The 21,439-nt window shown below is 40.8% G+C and overlaps 1 protein-coding gene across 2 annotated transcripts in view; it reads left to right on the plus strand.

The window, feature by feature from the left end:
• Nucleotides 1-21,027, plus strand: part of LOC119739926 (adhesion G protein-coupled receptor A3-like) — a 64,798-nt gene extending 43,771 nt beyond the window's left edge. For both annotated transcript variants that reach the window (XM_038215068.1, XM_038215067.1), the window contains exons 11-19: nt 5,175-5,275; nt 6,319-6,565; nt 8,140-8,323; nt 9,659-9,760; nt 10,698-10,801; nt 11,569-11,699; nt 14,968-15,254; nt 15,762-15,834; nt 16,269-21,027. In XM_038215068.1, the coding sequence (XP_038070996.1) occupies nt 5,175-5,275; nt 6,319-6,565; nt 8,140-8,323; nt 9,659-9,760; nt 10,698-10,801; nt 11,569-11,699; nt 14,968-15,254; nt 15,762-15,834; nt 16,269-17,832 (2,793 nt within the window). In that variant the 3' untranslated portion in view covers nt 17,833-21,027. The remainder of the gene's footprint in view (nt 1-5,174; nt 5,276-6,318; nt 6,566-8,139; nt 8,324-9,658; nt 9,761-10,697; nt 10,802-11,568; nt 11,700-14,967; nt 15,255-15,761; nt 15,835-16,268) is intronic.
• Nucleotides 21,028-21,439: the final 412 nt, after the last annotated feature.

Raw genomic sequence — 21,439 nt, forward strand, 5'->3', positions numbered from 1 at the left:
AGCAAAGTAGCAATTTATCAATTAGTAGGCGGGTCCATACTATGGGTATTTTGTACATGTACCTCCAGGGAGTAATAGGCAGGGTGTTTTTGAGCACTACAGTACATGTAAATAAAGGGTAAAACCGATTTTTTTTGTTTTTGGAAATAAGCTAAAAAATAAAAACATGGTCAGTACATCTTTAATAAATTCATCTGCATGTACAACACTTGTTGTAGAGCAGACCCCAGCTGGCAATGTATTCGCCAAAAGTCTTTCTCACAAATTTACTACCAAAAATATTTCAAGGTCTACGTAAAGTTCACTGCTGCTTTACACACTTGTACACATGTGCCCGGGATTTCACTGTTTCTTCAAAGCACAACTGGGCAAAAACTCCCACGGGAACTGACCTCCATGCAGTTAATTTTGTAAATCACTCTCAGCAATCCTTTGGCACTTGGCTGCCATTTGGCATTTCATCCAGCGCTCCCCCTCAACACACAGTGCCGGGGCTAAACTTGGAAACCATCTGCTTAAATGAGCCCACAGCCTGCAACATTAACCCTTCTACATTCTTCAGCTAATAATCCCTTGGGGATATAGAACTAAGCTTTTTAACCGAGTCCCCCCCCCCCCCCTCCCCACACCCCTAAGGCATCTATATTCTGTGGCCGAGTTTAACCTTTTTTCTGTGTGACCTAAAAATAACTGAGTTGTGGACCCTTTTCTGCCTGTTTTAAGGGGTGGGGGATTTGTGTCCCATGAGGTGACCCCAGGGTTGCGGCTCACCCTTTTGTCAGGGATTATGCCTAGAGCTATGGCAATTTGATAACACTGGGAGTATTTGTATTGTGTAGGGTGAATTCTCATATTGGATGCCCGTGACCCTGTACTCTGGGACTGTTGTTATTAGACTAAGTGGTTCCGTACCATTTCCTCTCGTAATTATTCATTTGAAATATTTGGTATTTCTTTTCAATTTCAATTCTGTACTGGAATTTTCAAAAAGTAATAAAAAAGGTGAAATTCTATAATTGAAATGTTTTCACAATACGTGGAAAAAAGATTGACTGTAAAAATACTATGGTGGAGCTCGGTGTGCAAAAACAATTTTTTTTTTTGGGGGGGGGCCTATTTTTTTTTCGTGATCATGGCATACCGGTACTACGGTACATGTATGTGTTCCACAGAAATGTTTGTGTTGCATTGTGAACTGATTTTGCATTCGCAAGTCCTACGCATAGTTGATTCCTCTGTTTATCGCAAGTACCGTAACATCTTGTGTTAGAGGGAAGACAAATTAAATATCGGTCCTTTAGACATTGTGGGGCACACAAGATGTACCGGTACATTGCTCATTAATATCCAAGTGTGTTGTCGTGCATCATGCATGCTTGTGCTTTGGTTTAATTGAAACCGACAATCCTCTTATTTCCACGTCAGTGTTCATTGTCTCTGGAAAATAAGTGTACATTGTAAATGTACCGGTACATACACGCACATGTATGCTTGTTATAGCTACTTATTGATGAAATATTTTGTTTATTTGTCAGCGCAGCCCTTTATAAAGTTATTCATTGTTAAGATTTGTTCGTTATTAATAAAGAAATTGACTGCAGCGGAGTTTGAACCTGCGACCTCTGGATTTACCGTTCCAGCACTCTACCAACTGAGCTATCCAGCCCTGTGTTGGCGGTTCCCACTTTTGTCAAATGATGTCTTTGTTGAAAGGGCACTAGTCAGAAGCCATAAACCTTTATAATTTATTTCAAAAAATGATTTTCAGAGGAGGAAATTTGTGGCTGGACATTACATGTACCTTGTACATATGTACATATTATCTTAAATACATGTTCATGTACAAGTAGATATTTGCCTACGGTTTTGTACTGTAAACTTGTGCATTTACCTGAAATGTACATTTTGTACAGTGAACATGTACAAACATTGTACATGTGTACATATATATGGCAGTTCAATATTTTCTAAGATATAATGTGAATAATTGCAACTACATGTAATACAGTATTACATTTACAACTTTGCACATATTGATCAGCATTTACCATACAGACAAGCATGATACTTTTTAAGTTCATTGGCAGCACCACTCAGCCAATTTATTTGCATGTACTGTAAATGTCCGTGTACCATACCCGGTACTTGCATGGGTATTTGCCCATTCAACATCCCCCCCCCCCTCTAAAATTGATTACATGCGGCCCACGCAGCCTTGATAGCCATAGCAGTGTGATTAAGGGGGTTGTAACTTGTCCCGCCCTTCTGGGAGCATTGCCAGTTCCCTGACACTGTGACAGTCCTATGAGAGAGGATCATATGAGGACACTGACCGCAAATGCACTAGTGCTTTTTCTTTTGCTTTTGCCTTGAGGTGTTGGTTCAAGGCCTCTGTACAATTAGAGAGTAAAGAAATGCAGGGATGGTCTTAACAGTTTGCTGTGCCTAATCAAAATATCTGAATATAGGGAGATTTATTGGCCGGTCATCATGATCAAGGCATTTAACACAGAGATACATGTGTATATTGGATTATAATGCGAGACCAAAGTATGTATAATAATTGGAATATTTTAGAATTGAAATATGTTTTTACTTTGATTGAATTGTAAACCCTCATTGAATTTAGTCAAGGAAGGTTGATACTTAGGCTGGTATACCTGTATGTGCATTTATGTGTGTATTTCAGAACTTTAACTTTTTTCTTAAGACAATTTCAGCCTTAAAATTTTGTGTCGTTTGCTTTAAAAAAAAAATGCCTACATTCAATCTTGAAGAATATTTTGTAGATTTGTCAGTGTCTTTGTTTTTTTGGTTGTTTTATAGTGTGATTAAATGCTAACCATCAGTTAAAAAACACAGTCCCCCCCCCCCCCCCCCCGAAACAAAATCCAATTTACATGTATCACTCATTTTCCTTTTTTGGGGAGGAGCACAACTATTGGTATGCTTTACGCATTAAAGTGTTAATCATGTCATGCATGTTGAATTTATGCATTCGAGACTGAGCCCCTTATTTTAATTAGGGAGACATTATTTCTATTTCTAGGCAAAATGTTATTATCGCAAATAAACTAAATCAATTCCTTGTGATGCAAAGCCTAAATTTGCAAAGTTTGATGATGGTATGGGTTCGGTTAGGTTAGGTTAGGGCAAGGGTCATTTAAAGGGAATATACAACATTTACAAACATCAAAAAACAAAACTAACAATTTATTATGAAATACCTTACTGGACTGTTTTAGTGAAGGACAGTCTAAAGCATCCTGTAAAATAATGGCACCTGGTGTGCTGTCATTTTCAAGAAAAGTGGTATTTTTGTATCAATTTCCAACACTGGTCGGCCGACCAGCGTTGGAAAAAAACTTGCTTTTTCAAATACTGCCCCCAATTTACCATATTTGGTTAGTCTGCATTTTGTTTGCAATTGATTACACACCTACAATGTTTGAACGAGTACAAGCCAGCTAGACTGGTTCCCTGACGTCTATAAATTGTTCTGTTTCTTCTTAAATGAGGTCAGGGAACCAGACTACAGGAACATGATTGTTTTTCTTGGTTTTTCCAGCATCTACGAGGAAAAAAACTTCAAGTTAGCGTAACAATGTTTGCTATAAAATACTTATCCCCCAAATCCATCCATTTCAGAAAATTACAGCAAAAGCAAATGTTGTATATTCCCTTTAATTAAAGTATAGATTTTTTTGTGCACAACTCTATGGGGATGTCTCTTTAAGGTACAGCTTTTTTTTAAGGACAACTGAGGGTGCTGTTGCTGTGATGTCATTTCAGGAAAACACTGTTCAGTTTAGGGATTTTCTGTTCAAATTGTCAACTCCAAAATTTGCTCATTGAAAACATCTGTGAGAAAAGTTTGCTTATCACCGCCATGCACTGAACAACGAATCACCAAGGAACAGAAAATATCAAAAATTCTGGCAACTTTTTGATGCTGAAATAACCGTCACATTGAGATTTCAGCCTGAAATGACATCACACTTTTGCTCATGAATATGGAAATTTGCATTAGCATAAAAAAGAAAAAGGCACCAAAATACGGTCCCCTTGAAAATGACAAATGAAAATTTAAAATATGAAATTGGGATACAAAGGTGCATTTTCAACGACATGGCATAACAAAAAATTACATTGCATGGACCCTATTGCATTTAAACACATGATGTTCTGTGCACAAAACACTAGGTATGGGGGAATGTCCCATTGCTCAATCCACACAGGCAAATTCCTCACTTGTTTAGATGACCCGTCAAAATTCACATTTATCACTCACTCCTCGCTGCTCGATTTGCGGGGACCCTCTTGAACTTGCAAGCTCTAGAATTCCTCCCATTTTTCATTCTTAATCATAAACCTTTATCTTTCCCCATGACTTGGCCATTCGTGCCATTTGATTTATTCGTCGCATCTAACAGCAAAACCCATTTTGACCATATATTTTGTGCATTTGGGTGCCAAATATTTATTCGTTGTTTTTATGATTCTAGATAAGATTGCTAGTACTTGAGAACTTCACCGTTATTCAATTACAGTAGGTCTTTAAAATTGTGTAATGGAGGTTTTACGATATCTTTCTTGAAACCAGCCAAGATGAAAAATGACCAATTGAGAAATTGGTGAATTTGAGCATTTGAGAATTTGGCTTCATTTGTTGTTTTTCATCTTCCAATTGCAAAAGTAACATTTACAAAAATGCATTTTCTTATTAAAAATGGGTTCCTTTTTTTCCCAAACAAAAAACATTTCAATTGTAAATTGTTCTCCTTTTAAATTTTTTTTTCCTCAATAATTTGCTTATTTGCTTTTTATAATGTAACAAGCTTGCATAAAAATACCCAGTGGTACATGTACCATGAAACATGTTTATTTTTGTTTACTTTCTCTTTCATTTAACACTTTAGAGCCCAAAAAATTCCAACAACAGGCATTCAAACAAAATGATATCCATGTAGGATCACATTCACTGCTTTAAATACGATTTTAACTGCTCATCCGTCAAACCACTTTCTCGTCGTGTTTGTGAAAACATTGAGCAGGGGGAAATAAAGACGGTGCAATAAGATTTAGAATGATTAACATTTTTTCCTTACACAGTCTGCAGCATTCGGGCTGACCTTTGTCTATTATGTTCTTTTTCTGTTTGTTTGTCTATGCAGTTGGGCCGGGTAATGATTGACATAGCCAGCAACCTGATGGAAGTCAGCCCAGACGTTCTGAAGGAGAGCCAGTCCTACACGGACGAACAGTCTTGTAGCAAGTGAGTTGGGGGTGGGGTGGGATTTAATGTCCAGGGTTCCAACTTTCCCCAGTCATGGAAAAATCCTTGAAAAAACTCCAAAGCTACCATGGAAAGCCATGAAATTTTGAGTCATGGAAAGTTGATAGTCCAAGAAAAATAGTCACGGAAAAGTCATGGAATCCTGGACATCCCATATGCTATGGCTGTATTCCAGTTTACTATACTTCCTCTTTATCCATGCATATGCTCTTTACATGTTGTATCTTCAGTGCACCAATGTGTTGCGTTTGTGGTGCTACATGAAGGCGGACTTGTGTCAAACTGAAAGGCTGAAGGGGCACGGCGTCCCTTGCTTCTGTGTTATGACTGTATACAGGCTTCTAAGATGCTAAAACTGCGCAGGAATTGGTCATGGAAAGCCCCAAGTTTCTCCTGGAAAAGTTCTGTGAGAGTGAAGGGGGGGGGGGGGGATTATGAACTCTGTACATCAATGGTAGATAGCACTTTATGTCCTACTCGCGAGAGGTGTAGTCTGAGGGACACTGCACATGCTCACTGATTTCTACATACACTTATGGTTTAAAACTTGTACATGTACATGTAAGACCGTTTTTCTTCTCCATGGGCACATGACAGCAGTGATGTTAAATGTCAGTATACCTCTTGTATGTGTCTGTTGTGATGGGGCACAAGTACTTGTGGTCTTGGGCACAGTGAATTTGCCAATCCCAAGATGAGGGTTGAATCCAAAATGATGTTTATATCTACATGTTTTTGTTATTTAATATCCTGGGCACCCTGATTTGCTTTAATATTTGGGTAAGTTTTGTGGTTCCGCTTCCACAAATTCTCTGCATTTTTATGCACAGCATCGGCACCAAAATACTAAACAAAGCCTATGAGCTCGGAGTGCTTAATAACGGGCTGTTACTGTTGTTAGCATTCAGATTCTTCCAATGTACACAACCCTGAATTCGGGCAGTGTTTATCACACAAGTTTTTGCAGATAATAATGTGCTTAGCAGCTTCTGATTTTGATTTTGAATTGTTTACTTTGGAAGGATCATACAGTCCCTGGAGAGGCTTGCCGAGGAGGTTCCCCGCGACCGTGGCCAGGTCTTCAATCACAAGGCGGCCAACATCGCCATGGAAGTCTTCAACTTTGACACGGACACGTTCTCCGGCATGGCCTGTGCCTCGTTTACGACACCAAATCCGACAGATCCGCAGGAGGCGGGGCTTCAAGACTTCAGGTGCTTCATGGGAAATACGAACGCCACCAGCGTGCGACTGAAACAGTCCAAAGCGGTAAGGAAATGCCTAAATAAGAATAGTAACCTGAAAAATAATAATAATAATGATAAATATTAATAATAATAACTGAAGACGGTACTGGTACCTTAGGGAGACAATCCCATAAACTTGTGCACAAATAATTTCTGACTTTAATGACTCCTAACCCCAATTTTTTCCTTATCCTACCCCAACGAATTTTGGTATATTTTACTATTTAGATCGCAAGCAAGCAATCTAGCCTACCGGTATTTGCGACGATAAAATGTACCTCTAAATAGGAGCTGAGGCTTTAGGGAGTCATTTGAATGTCTCCCTAATTCCACATGTCCCCCAGTGGTATCTGACGCTATGGTGTCCCCCAATAGTTCTATTTGCAAATATAATCTTTTTTATCGATGGTAGCCATGACACCCCAAGGATGATTTTCAGTGGGCCATCATAAAAATATGACAACTACAAGAATTAAAATACATTAACCCTAACCCACCTCACTCCTCCAAAATCCTCCTGGCGGTTTTGGAGGATTCTAGAGGATTGAGGATGAATGGTGATTGAATCAAATGAGGATTCTGGAGGATTGAGGATGAATGGTGATTGAAGCACATGAGGATTTTGGAGGATTGAGGATGAATGGTGAATGAAGCACAAGAGGATTTTGGAGGGTTGAGGATGAATGCATTTTGAGGCAGGACTGTCTGATGATTTTGAAGGATTTGGCGTTGGTTATCCTTCATTTAAACACGAGTGCAAAGTTTTGGGATGAGGAGGATTTTGGAGGATTGAGGATGAATGCATTTTGAGGCAGGACTGTCTGACAATTTTGAAAAATTTATGCGGAGTTGAAAAATTTTGGAGGAACGAGAAGCAGACGGCTAGACTAATAAACATGCTGCAACCCTAGGGCTTGGGGATATGTGAACAACATTAATGAAGCATATATGAGATCTTTTAAATAAAATACACTCTGTTTCATGAATGATGGGATCATTTGAATTTACATATTAAAAAAAAAAAATGGAGAGCAGTTTATGCAATCTAGTATTTGTGAATGATATTTGGGTCCTTCCACACTAACGGTTACAAAAGTGTGACATGTAGAGGGAACCATGGACAGGAGTTGATACATGAAGCAATCTGTCATGTTTTCCCTCTTTCTACATGCAATATCCTAGTAAGAACATTGCCCACCAACAAGTTTGGTAAATTTCTCAGGTTTCGAGAAATTACAGAGGATGAACTTCAAGATTTAACGTTCATAACATGGACAGACATTTCATTTTTTAAGTGTTGGGAAGCAGTAATGAAATTCATGTACATGAATTATCCCAAATTGTGTTCTTAATGTAAAGCTATCCGTTGACGGATTGCCACTGGCCAATTTTAGGTTAAAGCTCTAGGTAATTTTAAACTACAGGGTGTACACATCTTCAAGACTAACACATTCATAATGAAAGATGAAAGAGAAAATTACTTAATTGCTAAATTCTCTAAATTTCAATCATAGCATTGAATGTGGTAATAAATTGATTCAATTTAGTGTGCATCTTACTTAGTGACAATGTGACACTGAACTGTCCTTCTTACAGATGGTGGAAGCCTCCATTCAACTCCCCGGTTCCGTGGTTACCAAGGTGATGGAGGACTACTTCAAGCTCCAGTTTTTCGTCTACAAGAACAGCCGGCTCTTCCCGAGCGTCACCAACTCCTCTGCCACAGCGGAGGACCGGGGAAGGAGGCGGGTGACCAGCCAGGTCATATCCAGTAAGATTGGTGAGTATGGACCGTGAGGAGATTTCCATGAAGCTATTAAGCAAGGAAATTTGCTAAGCAGAGAAAATATCTGCTTAGCAAAAACGGGTCACCAGCCAAAATGCCATGCTATGCTAACTGCTTGTGACTGGTCCTCTGCTGATTTTCGCATAGCACATACATTTGCTAAGCGTTACTCTGTGCTATATAGCTCCATGAATTTTGCTCAAGTGGGGGACTGAATGTTTGTCACCAAGATTGACAAATGTTAGTGACAAAGGCTAACAGTTTTCCTGGGTCATTTGCTAGGTTGTCCAAAATGGCCGACTCACGCAATTGACATTCTATTGTAACTAACATTTTTTCATTTTCTACATCTCCAGTAAGTAAAAAAAAAAGAAAGAATTTTAAATTAGAAACAAACAGTAGAATTAGCATACAGAAAGCCGTCACGTTGACAGGATATTTTGCAATGACATTATCGCACCCCTGTTTAAATACAAAATTTGATGTTGTGTGGTCACGTGATGCTGACTTTCAGCAATACTGTCCTGCTCTGAAAATATAGGTGGCTCGAAATTCTTGACATTTACTGTTTAATGCGGGCAAAATAACATGAGAAAGATGCTGAGTTGGTTATATTTGCTTGTGGGTTGTCTGCATACTGTCACAGTTGACAAGATCTTGATGACTGCTGGGAAATGGTTGCCATAATAGTGGCCATGTGAGCTGAATGGTTTATTTTACTTTAGAGCTGTTTTTATTTTGGGAATATTTTTTTAAGGCAGATTGTCAAGTCACTAGCTATTCACATGAACTGTAACACATGCACTCATTTGTCATTGTTCATCCAGTTACTTGGGACTTGCTTCATGAAAGGACTTGTGATGGACTAAAAATACAACACTGACAGAGATTACAATTGTTTAATTATATTTCTTGGTTTTTTTGTCTCTTCATAATCACTGTTTTTCTTTATCACCATCATCTTCCAAGTATACAGATCTATTAAATTAGGGTAAAATTGCAGCTTTTTGGGCATAAATAGATATCTTTCTGTTTACGTTTTTAAGCACTAGGTTTTGTGTGGTTTGAAGGACTCTAGTACTGCAGGGCGTAAACACCACTACTTTACACGGGGTTCAAATATCCAATATTTGTACAAAAATGCCAAGAATGTACAATTGTTGCACTATGTGCAGTGTTGTACATGTATTTGGGTGAATTGGCCTAATTGACCAGGGTTTTAGCTGTTCATTTTCATTGAATTAAATTCCTTGTTTTCAAAGCCAACCCCGAAAAACGCACAAATTTGTATCAGTTGCATAATTGTTCTTGCCTTTTGTCCCCTTACAGCTGGTTCCAGCGTTCGCAATATCAGCAGCCCCATCATCCTCAACTTCAGAACGCCAGGCAAGGGTCGCGACCCAGTCCCTGGATACTGGGATTTTGACCTACGTGAGTACCGTACTCCGTGATTCACATCTGTTTCACGGCGCTGAATGAAGCTGATCCAGTTACTTTTTTTGTGTTATTTTAACTGGCACTGATCTGTCCTTGAGACTGAGACTAAATAAATTCCAATGACATTACAGCACTAGGACAATTATTTTTATAAAGGTAAAGGTAGACATTTCATTGAAAATCAATTGAGTATCCACTGTCTGTCTGATGGAATATTGTGTCATGGAATTGTACACTTTGACACTTCACAGACATAATTTTATAATGGGGGAAAAAAAGAATCAGAAAAAAAAAATTCACGACCCTGCTTTAGTGAGACCGAGTATGCACATTGAATATGATTGGCTTCAAATCTTGAGCATCCAGTCACCAGCTTTTTCAACTTTCTGTTCTTAAACAATAATGCAGCTCATGTAGAGAACTTAAAAAAAGAAAAAAAAATACCAGTTTATTCGGGTTGTTATGTTTCAAACTGACAAATTTGAAAAAAAGGCACAGCATTTGTCTCATACAGGGTTATGCACTGAGAAAAGTGTGGTCAATTAAAGATGTACTGTCATTGCTGTTTATGAGTTTCACCATGGAAAATAGATTTATTCCTTACATGTACATATGCATTGTTATTTTTTTCTAGCAATAAAACAGTTTTTCACTTTCGATTGAGACTTTGAATGAAAAAGTCGGACCATGTTTAGTCATGGAATCTTTTTATTACAAATTTCAATTATTTGCAGCCCGACAATAATGGTTCCTGCCGCCTTATCAGGATTGATATTGTCGGAACTAGGAACCAGTCTACTCGCAGGGTGGATCTGTTTGTGTTTAAAAAGCAACTCAATTTTTTGAGAGGGAAGTTCATCTTTAAGAATAGTGAAACTGGGCAAGGTAGGCATTTTATTGATCATTTCTCATCTCGTGTTTACCTGTGTAGTTTCCAAGGGAGCATGGAGGAGCCACGGATGTACCATCATGAAGCAGAGCGGCAACACGACCACAGTGCATTGCAATCATCTGACCAACTTTGCCCTACTCATGGTGAGTAACGAGAGGGCGTACAAATTCCGGATGGGGTTGTTGGTTGGGGTTAAAAAGGGAATGGGGTCAGCACATGATAACAGAGGGATGGTATTTTATGGTTACAAACACAAACAGTACCCTAGGGAGACACATTAATGTCTCCTTAATGCTGTAACTTGCATTTCTAGAAGGAAGATTATCGTCAAAAACTGCTTACAACGATTCTCTAGGGCTAGAATAGTATTGTTGGAAAGGTTTGGGCATAAAACAGCATTTAGAAATGGGGTTGTGGGATTTGTTTTGTTTTGTTTTGTTTTTGTTTGGGGCACAATTGTCTCTCTAAGGTACTTTTCTCGGTTATAAGTAGTATGGGTATTGTGTTTGGTTTTCGATTAATCTTTGTTTTTACGTTTTTTCCATTGTGAGAGTTTTCACTTGTTTCAGCGTTATCCTAAATTTTGTTGACTACTTTTATTTTTGCATTTTTAATTGTATTGCGCATCATTTCCATTAATTTAATATTTAATATTGTATTAGTTTAGGCCTTTTATAAATTTGATTTTATTTACCTTGTAAAGCACACCGGAACATTTGTTTATAGAATTTGCGCTACATAAATGCCATAATTATTATTATTGTTTATGGTTATGAAACTAAGGACAGCTCAAACGTTTCCATGGCACTGTAGCCTGCAAGCCTCAACAAACATGGAGAGAAGACAATGAAGTCAATAATTTCTTAAACCAAAAGTCTTTCATGTTGAAATATTTCTTCCCTCCATCCAGGATGTGACTTCCCCCGGTATGATTAACTCCGCTTCCGGTATTGACCTGCTGCATCCCGCCATCTACATAGGCAGTCTCATCTTTGTGGTCTTTGTCTTCATGACAATGGTCAGCTACATCTGCTTCAACAGGTAAGCCATGTCCGAATTATTTTGGCTACGGCTTAAAATGTACACACCCGCCTATGGAAGCGGCTGCAGCCACTTCTTGTAGACTATAGAAGCTTCCATCATGTCCATAGACGTTTGCATTACGACCAGCCATAGAATTTTGTATAGAAGTTGATTTTTTATTAAAGAGGTTGTGGAATGCTCGAAGACATTTCCGTCATTCTTCGGGTATATGTAGCCTAAGGTGTGATGAAATATAAACGACTATTGTTTCTGTCATAAAATGAGTACAAAAGGTACTTTTGAGAGCTGTTTTGACCCGAACGTGCAATTTGTGTAAAAGTCGTCGTTGTGGGCAGCAAACAAAACACAGTAAATCGTGACGTAATAAACAGGACTCCCGATGCAGAGAAGCATAAACGAGTCCTGTTTATTACGTCACGATTTACTGTGTTTTGTTTGCTGCCCGCAACGACGACTTTTACACAAATTGCACGCTCGGGTCGAAACAGGACCTGAAAAATAGCTCTCAAAAGTACCCTTTGTACTCATTTCATGACAGAAACAATAGTCGTTTTTATTTCATCACACCTTAGGCTACATATACCCAAACAATGACGGAAATGTTTTCGAGCATTCCACAACCTCTTTAACATAACCCCGGTCCCTGTACAGCCCCAAACTGCCCCACGTGACACTCTTTGTACACCCGCCCAATTTATGGATTTGTGGATGTTTTTCAGAAAAAATAAAGAAATGAAAGTCGTAATGGTTTAAAATATTCTTTTCAGGGAGACAAGTTGTAACTTCTTGTTCAAACTAATATGACTTCTTTTTTTTTTTATAACAATTAGGTGTTCTGCATGTGTTTTACCACATATATGTACATGTAGTTCTATGGAGTTTTTAATATACATGTAGCATGTAGTTTGAAATCAGTACTTTTGAATGTTTAAAGGGAATGTACATCATTGGCTTTTGCTGTAATTTTCAGAAATGAACTATTTGAGGGGTTAGTATAATAGATCAAATATTGTTTAACTGACATGTTTGAAGTTATGCGTTCGAAAATGCTTGATAAACCAAGAAAAACAAAACTGTTTAAGTAGTCTGGTTCCCTGACTCCACTAAAGATAAAATGGATCAATTTATAGATGTCGGAAAATTGTAACGTAAGGGAACCAATCTAGCTAGCCTGCACCCGTTCATGAACATGTAACCAATAGCAAACAAAATTTGGACTGAAAAAAAATTGTTAATTTGGAGCAGTAGTTGAAAAATAGTTAGGTTTTTCCGACGGTGGTCAGCCGACCACCGTTGGAAATGTATACAAAAATACAATTTTCTTGAAAATGACTCGACACCAGGTGCCATAATTTTACAGGATGCTTTAGACTGTCATTTACCAACATTCTAGTAAGGTATTTCGTTAAAACTTGGTAGTTTTATTGGCGAGCTGCGAAGCAGATGCGAGCCTATGTAATACCAATTTCCGTCCGTCTGTCCGGGCGGGCGGCCGTCCGTCCGTCGGGCCGTTCTGACCGGGACCACTTGTGGGGTACCTGTCCTTTGTTCTAGGTACCCCGCAAGTGAAATCTTTAGAAAAAGGGTACCCCGCAACTGAAATCTTTAGAAATAGGGACAATGGGACAACAATGGAGGTACCCCGGAAGTCCATCTGGGAGGTACGGCCGCCCGTCCGTCCGTCCGTCCGGCCGTCCGCGTTCAGATAAAAATGTTCAAGTTTTTGGTTCTAGTTAACTTGGGGAAAAAAATTAAATGCAGTTGTCAGGTATCGTCTCTAGGCCTATAACTTCAGTTAGGTTCATATCATTGCAGTAAATTTGATGATTTTATTGAGGAACTTTAATTCAAGGAAATGTTAAAGTTTTTAATTGTTACATGTACATGTATACTGGTATAACATGTACATGTGTGTATACCGGTATAACATGTACATGTACACTATGCATTTTGGGGATGTGCATGAGCTTCTGGTTTGATCTTTTAGTTTATGGGGTTGGAGTAAGGATGGGGTAGGGGAGGGTGGGGTGGGGTGGGGGATAGGGTTGGAGTTAGGGTTTGTGTGAGTAGGATGAGTAGGGAAGCTAGGATGGGTGGGGCGGGGCGGGTTGGGTTGGGGTGGGGTGGGGTGGGGTGGGGAGAGGGGTTGGAATACTGGGTTTGGGTGGGGTGGGGAGTTGTAGGGGTGGGGTGGGAACAGGTAGGGAGAGATAGGTAGGGAGAGGATGGGCATGGATGTAGGGGTTGGGTTAGGAGGGGGTTGGGCAGGGGGCGGGATATAGGATCGGAGTAGGGGTTGGGTTGGGGATGTGTAGGGATGGGTTGTTGTAGGGGTTGGATAAGGGGAGGGGGCAGTATATAGGGATCAGAGTAGGGGTTGCATGGGGTCAGGTGGGGATGTATGGGTGGGGGAATGGGGTGGGCGGGATATTGGAATTCGAGTAAGGGTTAGGGTGGGGATGTGTAGGGGTGGGTAAGGACAGATAGGGGAAGATAGGGTAGGTGGGTGTAGGGGGTTGGGGTAGGGGAGGGAACGGGTCAGGGGAGGGGGAAGGAGATAGGGATTGGAGTTTGGGTGGGGTTGGGATGTGTAGGTGATAGGGTGGGGATGATTAGGGGAGGATGGAATGGGTGTGGGTAGGGGGTTGGGTGGGAAAGGGGGAGGGGCGGGTTGGGGATGGGGTAAGGTTTTGGGATGGGGTAAGGTTTGGGGGAGGTGGTGATGGTGCTGTGTCTACATGTACATGTATGCCCATTCTTGTTCTGCATTTGTGGTGACTACACAAGAGTTTTCCCATGGTAATACAAGTATGGGGAGCAGAAGACACTGTTGGGGCTGCAAAAATCCACAACTGGGTCCTAATTACCCTAACAATGGAAAACTCCCCCATAATACAGTGACGGCTAACCTACCGTATATACACATGTATTTATTAGGTAATCTGTTGACTTTTTATGTTGACATTTAAAAACTGACCCCTACACCTAGGCACATCAACAAGAATCCTGATCCCCTTCCATCATGCCCATCCCCAACCCTACCTTCAGCCTCCCTTCCTGCCTTGGACAGCGAGCCATGGCGGCTTCGCCGTTCTAGTTTTTCGATGTTTGCAAATGTTGTATATTCCCTTTAATGTCTTTCTGAATTTTTTAATCTGGTGTATATCAGGATGCAACTTTCATGTATATTTGTAAACAATGCATGTCGAATAAATTCATCTTTTCTAATCCATCACAAAAATATTATATTTTTTGTTATTGACAGTAACATCCGACTCAAGCGCAAGTGTCGCCACTCCCTGATGAACATGTGCTTCGGCTTCCTGAACCTGGTCATGTTCTTCGCTGGCGGCATCAACCGCACCGACCCGCCGGTACTCTGCCGCATCGTGGGCATTGGGATCCACTACTTCAGCATCTGTTGCTTGCTGTGGATCGGCATCGGGGTGCGGAACCTGTACAAGGGACTGACAAGGAAGGAACGTACCTTACCCCCCGGGGAGGCACCCCCACCCCCACGGCCCATCCTCCGATTCTACTTCGTGGGATGGGGTAAGATTTTCAAAGATTATGTTGCACCAATGTTTCTTTCAGTTTCTGTTTTTTTGGCTTGAAGATGCACTGTCATGCAGTGCATCAGAATTGTAAATGTCAGATGTACATGTAACAGGGACAGGACAGGTAAAAAGAAAGCAGACTCTAGATTTATACCGTTCATCTCTTGCTATGATAACTATGAAAACAAAGCCGTTTGTTTTGTCATTTTTATCAGGGCCATTACTCATTACCTTTGTTTAGAATACACTGAGTCATCGTTTGGACTCGGGGCACAGACATCCGAAAAAGCTTTTATGCTGAGCTCCCGTGGGCAAGAATCTTTGACTAATCAAATTTGAGGAAAGGGTAGTGAATAATATTACAAAAAGAAAACCCATTACAATGGACATGTTCTCCTATTGATGTTTAATTTGGTGTCTTCCCAAGCCAAAGGCTATTACTCATTTGCATGAGTAGCTGATGTTATCTTGACCTGATTTCAATGCTGTTTTGACCCGGCAGGTATTCCGATGATCGTCGTGGGCATCACAGCGGCAGCCGCGGCAAATATCGGCAACTACGGCGGAGAACAAATGTAAGCAAATCTGAAATTAAATTATTACAAAAATAAAATGGAATACACAGGGAATTTGGCAATGATCCAGAAGGGAATGGTTTTCTCCAGTTTGGCGTACATGTTTGTGCGTTTTGTGTGCCGTGTGTCCAAGTTGTGTCCATTGACTGACTGGCAATAAAGCTGTAAGTTGAGAAGCGAGGGCATCACTTGTCAAAAAGTTGCCTGTGCACATGTAATTTTGCTTTGCTGCGAGCATCCTGTACATGCCCTTAAACAAAGCTTACTTAATGAAAATCTAAAGAAACTGTCATCGTTTTCACCCACATATTCATCAGGATGTAAAACTGTAAAATGAAGAGCTGAGTGTACTCAGTTTGGCAAGTGATTAGCCTCCCCTGTGTTTGTTTAATTCCAGCTGAACTGTGTGATTCTTTCTCTTTTTCTTGTCACAGTTGTTGGATGGACTTCAACATCAGCCTGGCCGCATGCTTTGGAGTGGCCGGCCTCTTTGTTCTAGTCACCTGCATCATGTTCGTGGTCATCGCGGTGCGAGTAGGCTGCAAACCCTCTGAGGAGTCCAAGGCAAGCCGACCGAGCACGGAGCCGGACCCGCAGATTAACGTGGACAGCGAGTCAGTGGTGACACACAGGACGGGGTTGTCTAATGTGTCCAGTATTCTTGATGGGGAGTATACCAACCTTAGGCAACTCCAGGCTTCCGTAGTTCTCCTGTTTGGTTTCATGGCTACCTGGACACTTGCTGCTATGGCCATCACGCAGAAGGGCTTTCTCGCCATGCTGTTCAGTTATTTGTACGGTGCGGCTATCGCTTTGCTTGGCTTGTTCATCTTCCTGTACAACTGTATTCTGCGGGGAGATGTCATGTATAATTGGAGGCGGACGTGCGGTTGTACCAAATCACGGAATGCGTACGCAGTCGCGCTGTCCAGCTCGCACCCAGGCTCGCAGGCAGGGTCGCAGGTCATCCCGCCTGGCAACGGCCATGTGGTCCAGCGCTGCCAGTCGGCAAGCAGCGTGGATTCCAATGCCACCAACCGGTCGGCCAACACCAACCAATCCAACCACTCGCTGAAGTCGGGCTCACGCAAGACCTCCAAGTGCAACTACGTTCCCTCACACACCAACACGGGCACGGACGCCTCCATCGACAGCAGTACGCAGGACACGGTCACCCGGCCGCACATGTACGAGAAAGTCCGGGGGAACGGGTACGCGCACAGGTACCACCACAAGGGGCGGACTCGACCCAAGGGGTATAAGCACTCGCGGTATTCGCAGATCGCGAGGGACACGTCAGATGCGGGGGCAGGGCCGGAAGTCAGCAATGCTTTACAACCGACGGGCTACGCAGACAGTGTGTCGAGTGGTTCAGTCATGGCCCGAGTGCCCCAAGTGGCCACAAACTGCATCGGACTCCAGCCGCAAGCTGTCAGCGTGAGTAGTATGCATAGCATGCCCTCTGGCTCTGCGGCCGTGCAACCAGCAAGACCCCCGTGGCCGATGGGAAAAGCACCCGAGTTACACAAATTGCATCCAAAGAGCTTGCCTGTGGTAGCAGCTCACAACAGCAACACCAGCATCAGCAAGAACCTGCCTGCCAATTCTCAACATGCCCCCCACGTCATGCCCTTGGACCGACAAGAGGGGGCGGTGCTCAAACGGCGATCCTCGCGCGAGGACTCACGCCGGTCCTCCGGCAAGAACAAGGCTGCCAAAAGCAGCAAAGAAATGGAGGAAAATGCCCTCCAGAGGGAGGAAGTACCATTGCTGGAAAACCGTCCCTCTGTGTCGGAGCCGCCAAGCTACGATGAAGTGACCGCTGCCAAACCATTGGACAGTCAGGTCGCCGAGGGACCACTCGAGAACAAAGACATTGAGGAGGTGCCGGTGTTCGATGGAGCGGCCGTAGAAATGGACTCCCTGAGCCAAACTGGGCAAAGTGACAAGGACGGCTCGGACAAGGACGGCTCGGACAAGAGAGAAACTAGTGTATAGCAGTAGTGTGAAGAAGCCTTAACATATCTTTCAACTTTTTAAAATTGCTTGTTATATGCACTTTAACATAACTGTTGATAGTAATAATAGAATAGTCAGTACTGCTCTCTACCAACTGGAACTTCATCGAGCCACATCAGGAATGCAGTGAGTTCCCTCTTTAAGATTAAATCGTCCCACAATAGACTCTTTGTCATCCCAGCTCACTCTGACAAGGTTTCGACCGAAATTTCACTGAAAGGGTTGCCTATTCATGCTATTAAAATAATTTGGGTGGCTGTAATATTCCCTTGCACTGATTTTTCATTGTATTTGCAGATAAATCTTTTTTTTTTTTTTTTTTTTTACAAAACAGGGTGTTTGGCCCAAGCCATTATTTGGAACATCTGTTTCAGTTGAATAGGAAGACATGTGGTTAACACAGCGCATTTTTGGCATGAGAATATATTTGGAGACAATTGTACTCTTCACCACACACTATTTCAAACCATGACTTGTAAAATGATGTAGATTTCTCCGTCCAGCAAACTGCCAGATTTCCCCTAGTGTTGAATGCACAAAATATAGTAATAAAATAATAATAATTGTAATGCTTACCTGTAAATAGCGCTTTCCATCGTATCAACAATCTCAAAGCGCTGTACAATTATTACCCCGTTCATCGGGCCACGGGACCACGGGGCAGCCGATTTCAGCGCACAATCGGTCCTCTACCCTCACAGGTAACCATTCATACTGGTGGAGAGAGGCAATTGTAGTTAAGTGTCTTGCCCAAGGACATAAACACCGTGAAGTAGTCGTCCTGTTCTTCTTTTTCCTCATCACAACAATGTTGTACTCTCTTGCTAAATTCTTATGGTATTATTTGTTTTACTATACCTCGTACTCCCCAAAATATTGTCTTGGCAAAGTGTTACTGTGCGCGTGCCACCATCTTTATGTCGCTAGGGTATCTTTATGTCGCTAGTATGTTGCTAGGGCATGTAGGGCGACATAAAGATACCCCCGTGCATGGTAGTTCCATGATTGCTTCCTACAGCGTATGGAGTCTAGCGTGTGGTTGCGACAGTCTACTATGCACGCATGCATATTTACACTGTGCGCAAATCCTCGGATGCGAGCTTGGTAAGCAGCAAAACTACAGGCAAACATGTGATGGTGAATGGACCAGTGAGAAGTCGGCTCTCGATCATGAATATGTATGAGACATACATGTAGTAATATTTTTGGGGCCCCTTCTGAAATCCATATCGGTTTTTTTTGTATTCAGTTAGTTTGTTATACATATACTTCAGGGATGCTTCTTTTGTCAAAGAGATGTTTATTTTCTTTATTTTTTTTTTTAACTTTTCACAGTTTCTTGGTCCACATAAAAAAAGAAAGGCCTCAACTATTTGGAGTTTTTTTTCAACTGTTTATTGTACTTAAATTATCGTTTTTCTACAAACAGCCCTTAGGAATGTCTACTTGTACATAATGCAGTGCTTTTATTGGACATTGTAAATAGCCATTCAAATTATTGTCTGTCAAAGTTTTTAATGTATCGGATGGTCTTTTCTATAGTGTGTATTCACAGTGTATGTATTCACAGTTCACAGTACAAGATGTGTTTTTATGCACGCACGTCTTTTAACCAAAAGAGACTATTTTTTCTTCCAGATATTGAAATATTTCTGGTGGGCTCTTGAAATGAAAAGAAACAAAACGGAACAAAATACAAAATGTACTTGAAATCAAAAGGGGAATGAAATCTGTACTAAAATTATGAAACAGGTCAACATGTTGACATTAAATGTATACAGGTTTATGGCTTCTGACTAGCGCCCCTTGAACAAAGACATCGACAAAATGGGGAACCGCCAACATAGGGCTGGTTAGCTCAGTTGGTAGAGCACTGGAAAGGTAATCAGGAGGTCGCAGGTTCAAACCCCGCTCCAGTCAACTTCTTAGTTCAACTTTAAAAAGGAATCTTTTAAAAGGCGTAAACATTTGGGCGACAAAGAGTTGTCAATTGTACTCTGTGTTGCATTCTTGTGTATGTTGCGTCAGTACATGTATTCAGATTAAATCATTGATCAGTAATTAAAGAAAAATCTGTACTAAAATCATGGTACATGTAAGTATTACATTTTTTTCAAAATGACTTTTGTATACATATTTATGACATGTATACATGTATGATTAGGCTCTTTATATATTTAATTGCATTGAATTGTATCATAGTTTGAATCGTAATAATGACCAATGTACTAGTTGTACTGATTTTTGTAATTTATAGAAATAGAAGTGGTAACTACTTCCACTAGTTTTTAATAAGTTAAAGAAAAAGGAACAACACGAACCAACTTCACAAATTTCAAGGACTGGTAAAATATTTTAAATTTGGTCCGACTGGATCTTCCAAATGTGGATGTGTATGGTAAAGGCTCCGTGCACAAGTACCCCCTCAATGGTAAGAAAGGGAGAGTTGGGGGAGACCACTTGGAGAGACATTGAAACAAATTGCTGATGTCGCCGGACGCTCACGCGAAGACGCTATGGCTTTGCGCACATTCAGAATAAAATAGTTGTGTGTACTTTGCACCATATGCACGCAAACCAGTACGCACAGTGGTCATTGATCTCCATTAATAAGACTGGATAGGACTCGGCTCCCTCCATCTTGCGCATGCACGTGCAGTCATCGGTGAGGGTTGGAAAGTTTGACATGCGTTTGTCACACACAGACCATGCAGCACGCGCACGTCACGCATGCGCAGTCGCTAACGTTAAACCCGCAATGTACTACCCAGCTGTTCGTTTGCGTTTTCCGAATCTTCACTGGGCGCAAGTATACGCGTGTCCTATCCAGTCTTACTAATGGAGATCAATGACAGTGGTCACAAAGCGCTCTCTGTTGTTCGTTAAGATCGTTGTTTTCCAGAATACCTTTAAAGGTATTCATCACTCATATATTGGACATGTTTTTTTTATAAAGTTCTATTTTTGTCGGAACCATTGATACCAAATATTAAGTGCAAATAAATTGCAAGTCCCAGAATGTTTTTTTTTTTTTTTAAATTGGGAATTCAAAATACAGTATTCGTCATCGGAGATCATGGGTTTTAAAATTCTTTTGTAATCGCAAAATTTGATGCTTGTTCTGTCAGTGCGACACGCCATAAAAAAATTCATCGCATTAAAAAGTGTTCTGTATTTACAAAGTTTTTATGCAGTTGTTTTATCAAAGCTCCGTTCAGGTTCGTTTCATATTCCTTGCTTGGTATTCATAAGTGTTTCAGTTGCTTTTAAAAACTATTTTCTCTGTATTTATTGGAACAAATACAATCATTTGCTATTTCACATTGAAAAAAAAAGTTTTATCCAATTCTTGTTCAAATTTTATGGGATATTTGATGTCACAATAGGGAAAAATCTTCTTACTGGGAAACTCAAGGTCAGATGTTACGACAGTGATCCAGCAAAATTTGTTTCAAAGATGACAAGCTTAAAAACGTGGTTTTTTTTAGATAAACGTCCAAAGACATCACAACTTCCGTATATGTAAAATATGTAAAAAAAAAATTGGAAACATCTCTTGCCTCTCGAATATTTAAATCACCAGTAA

The sequence above is a fragment of the Patiria miniata genome, unplaced genomic scaffold (genome assembly GCF_015706575.1).
Source record: "Patiria miniata isolate m_02_andy unplaced genomic scaffold, ASM1570657v1 HiC_scaffold_4, whole genome shotgun sequence".
NCBI classification, from domain to species: Eukaryota; Metazoa; Echinodermata; class Asteroidea; order Valvatida; family Asterinidae; genus Patiria; species Patiria miniata.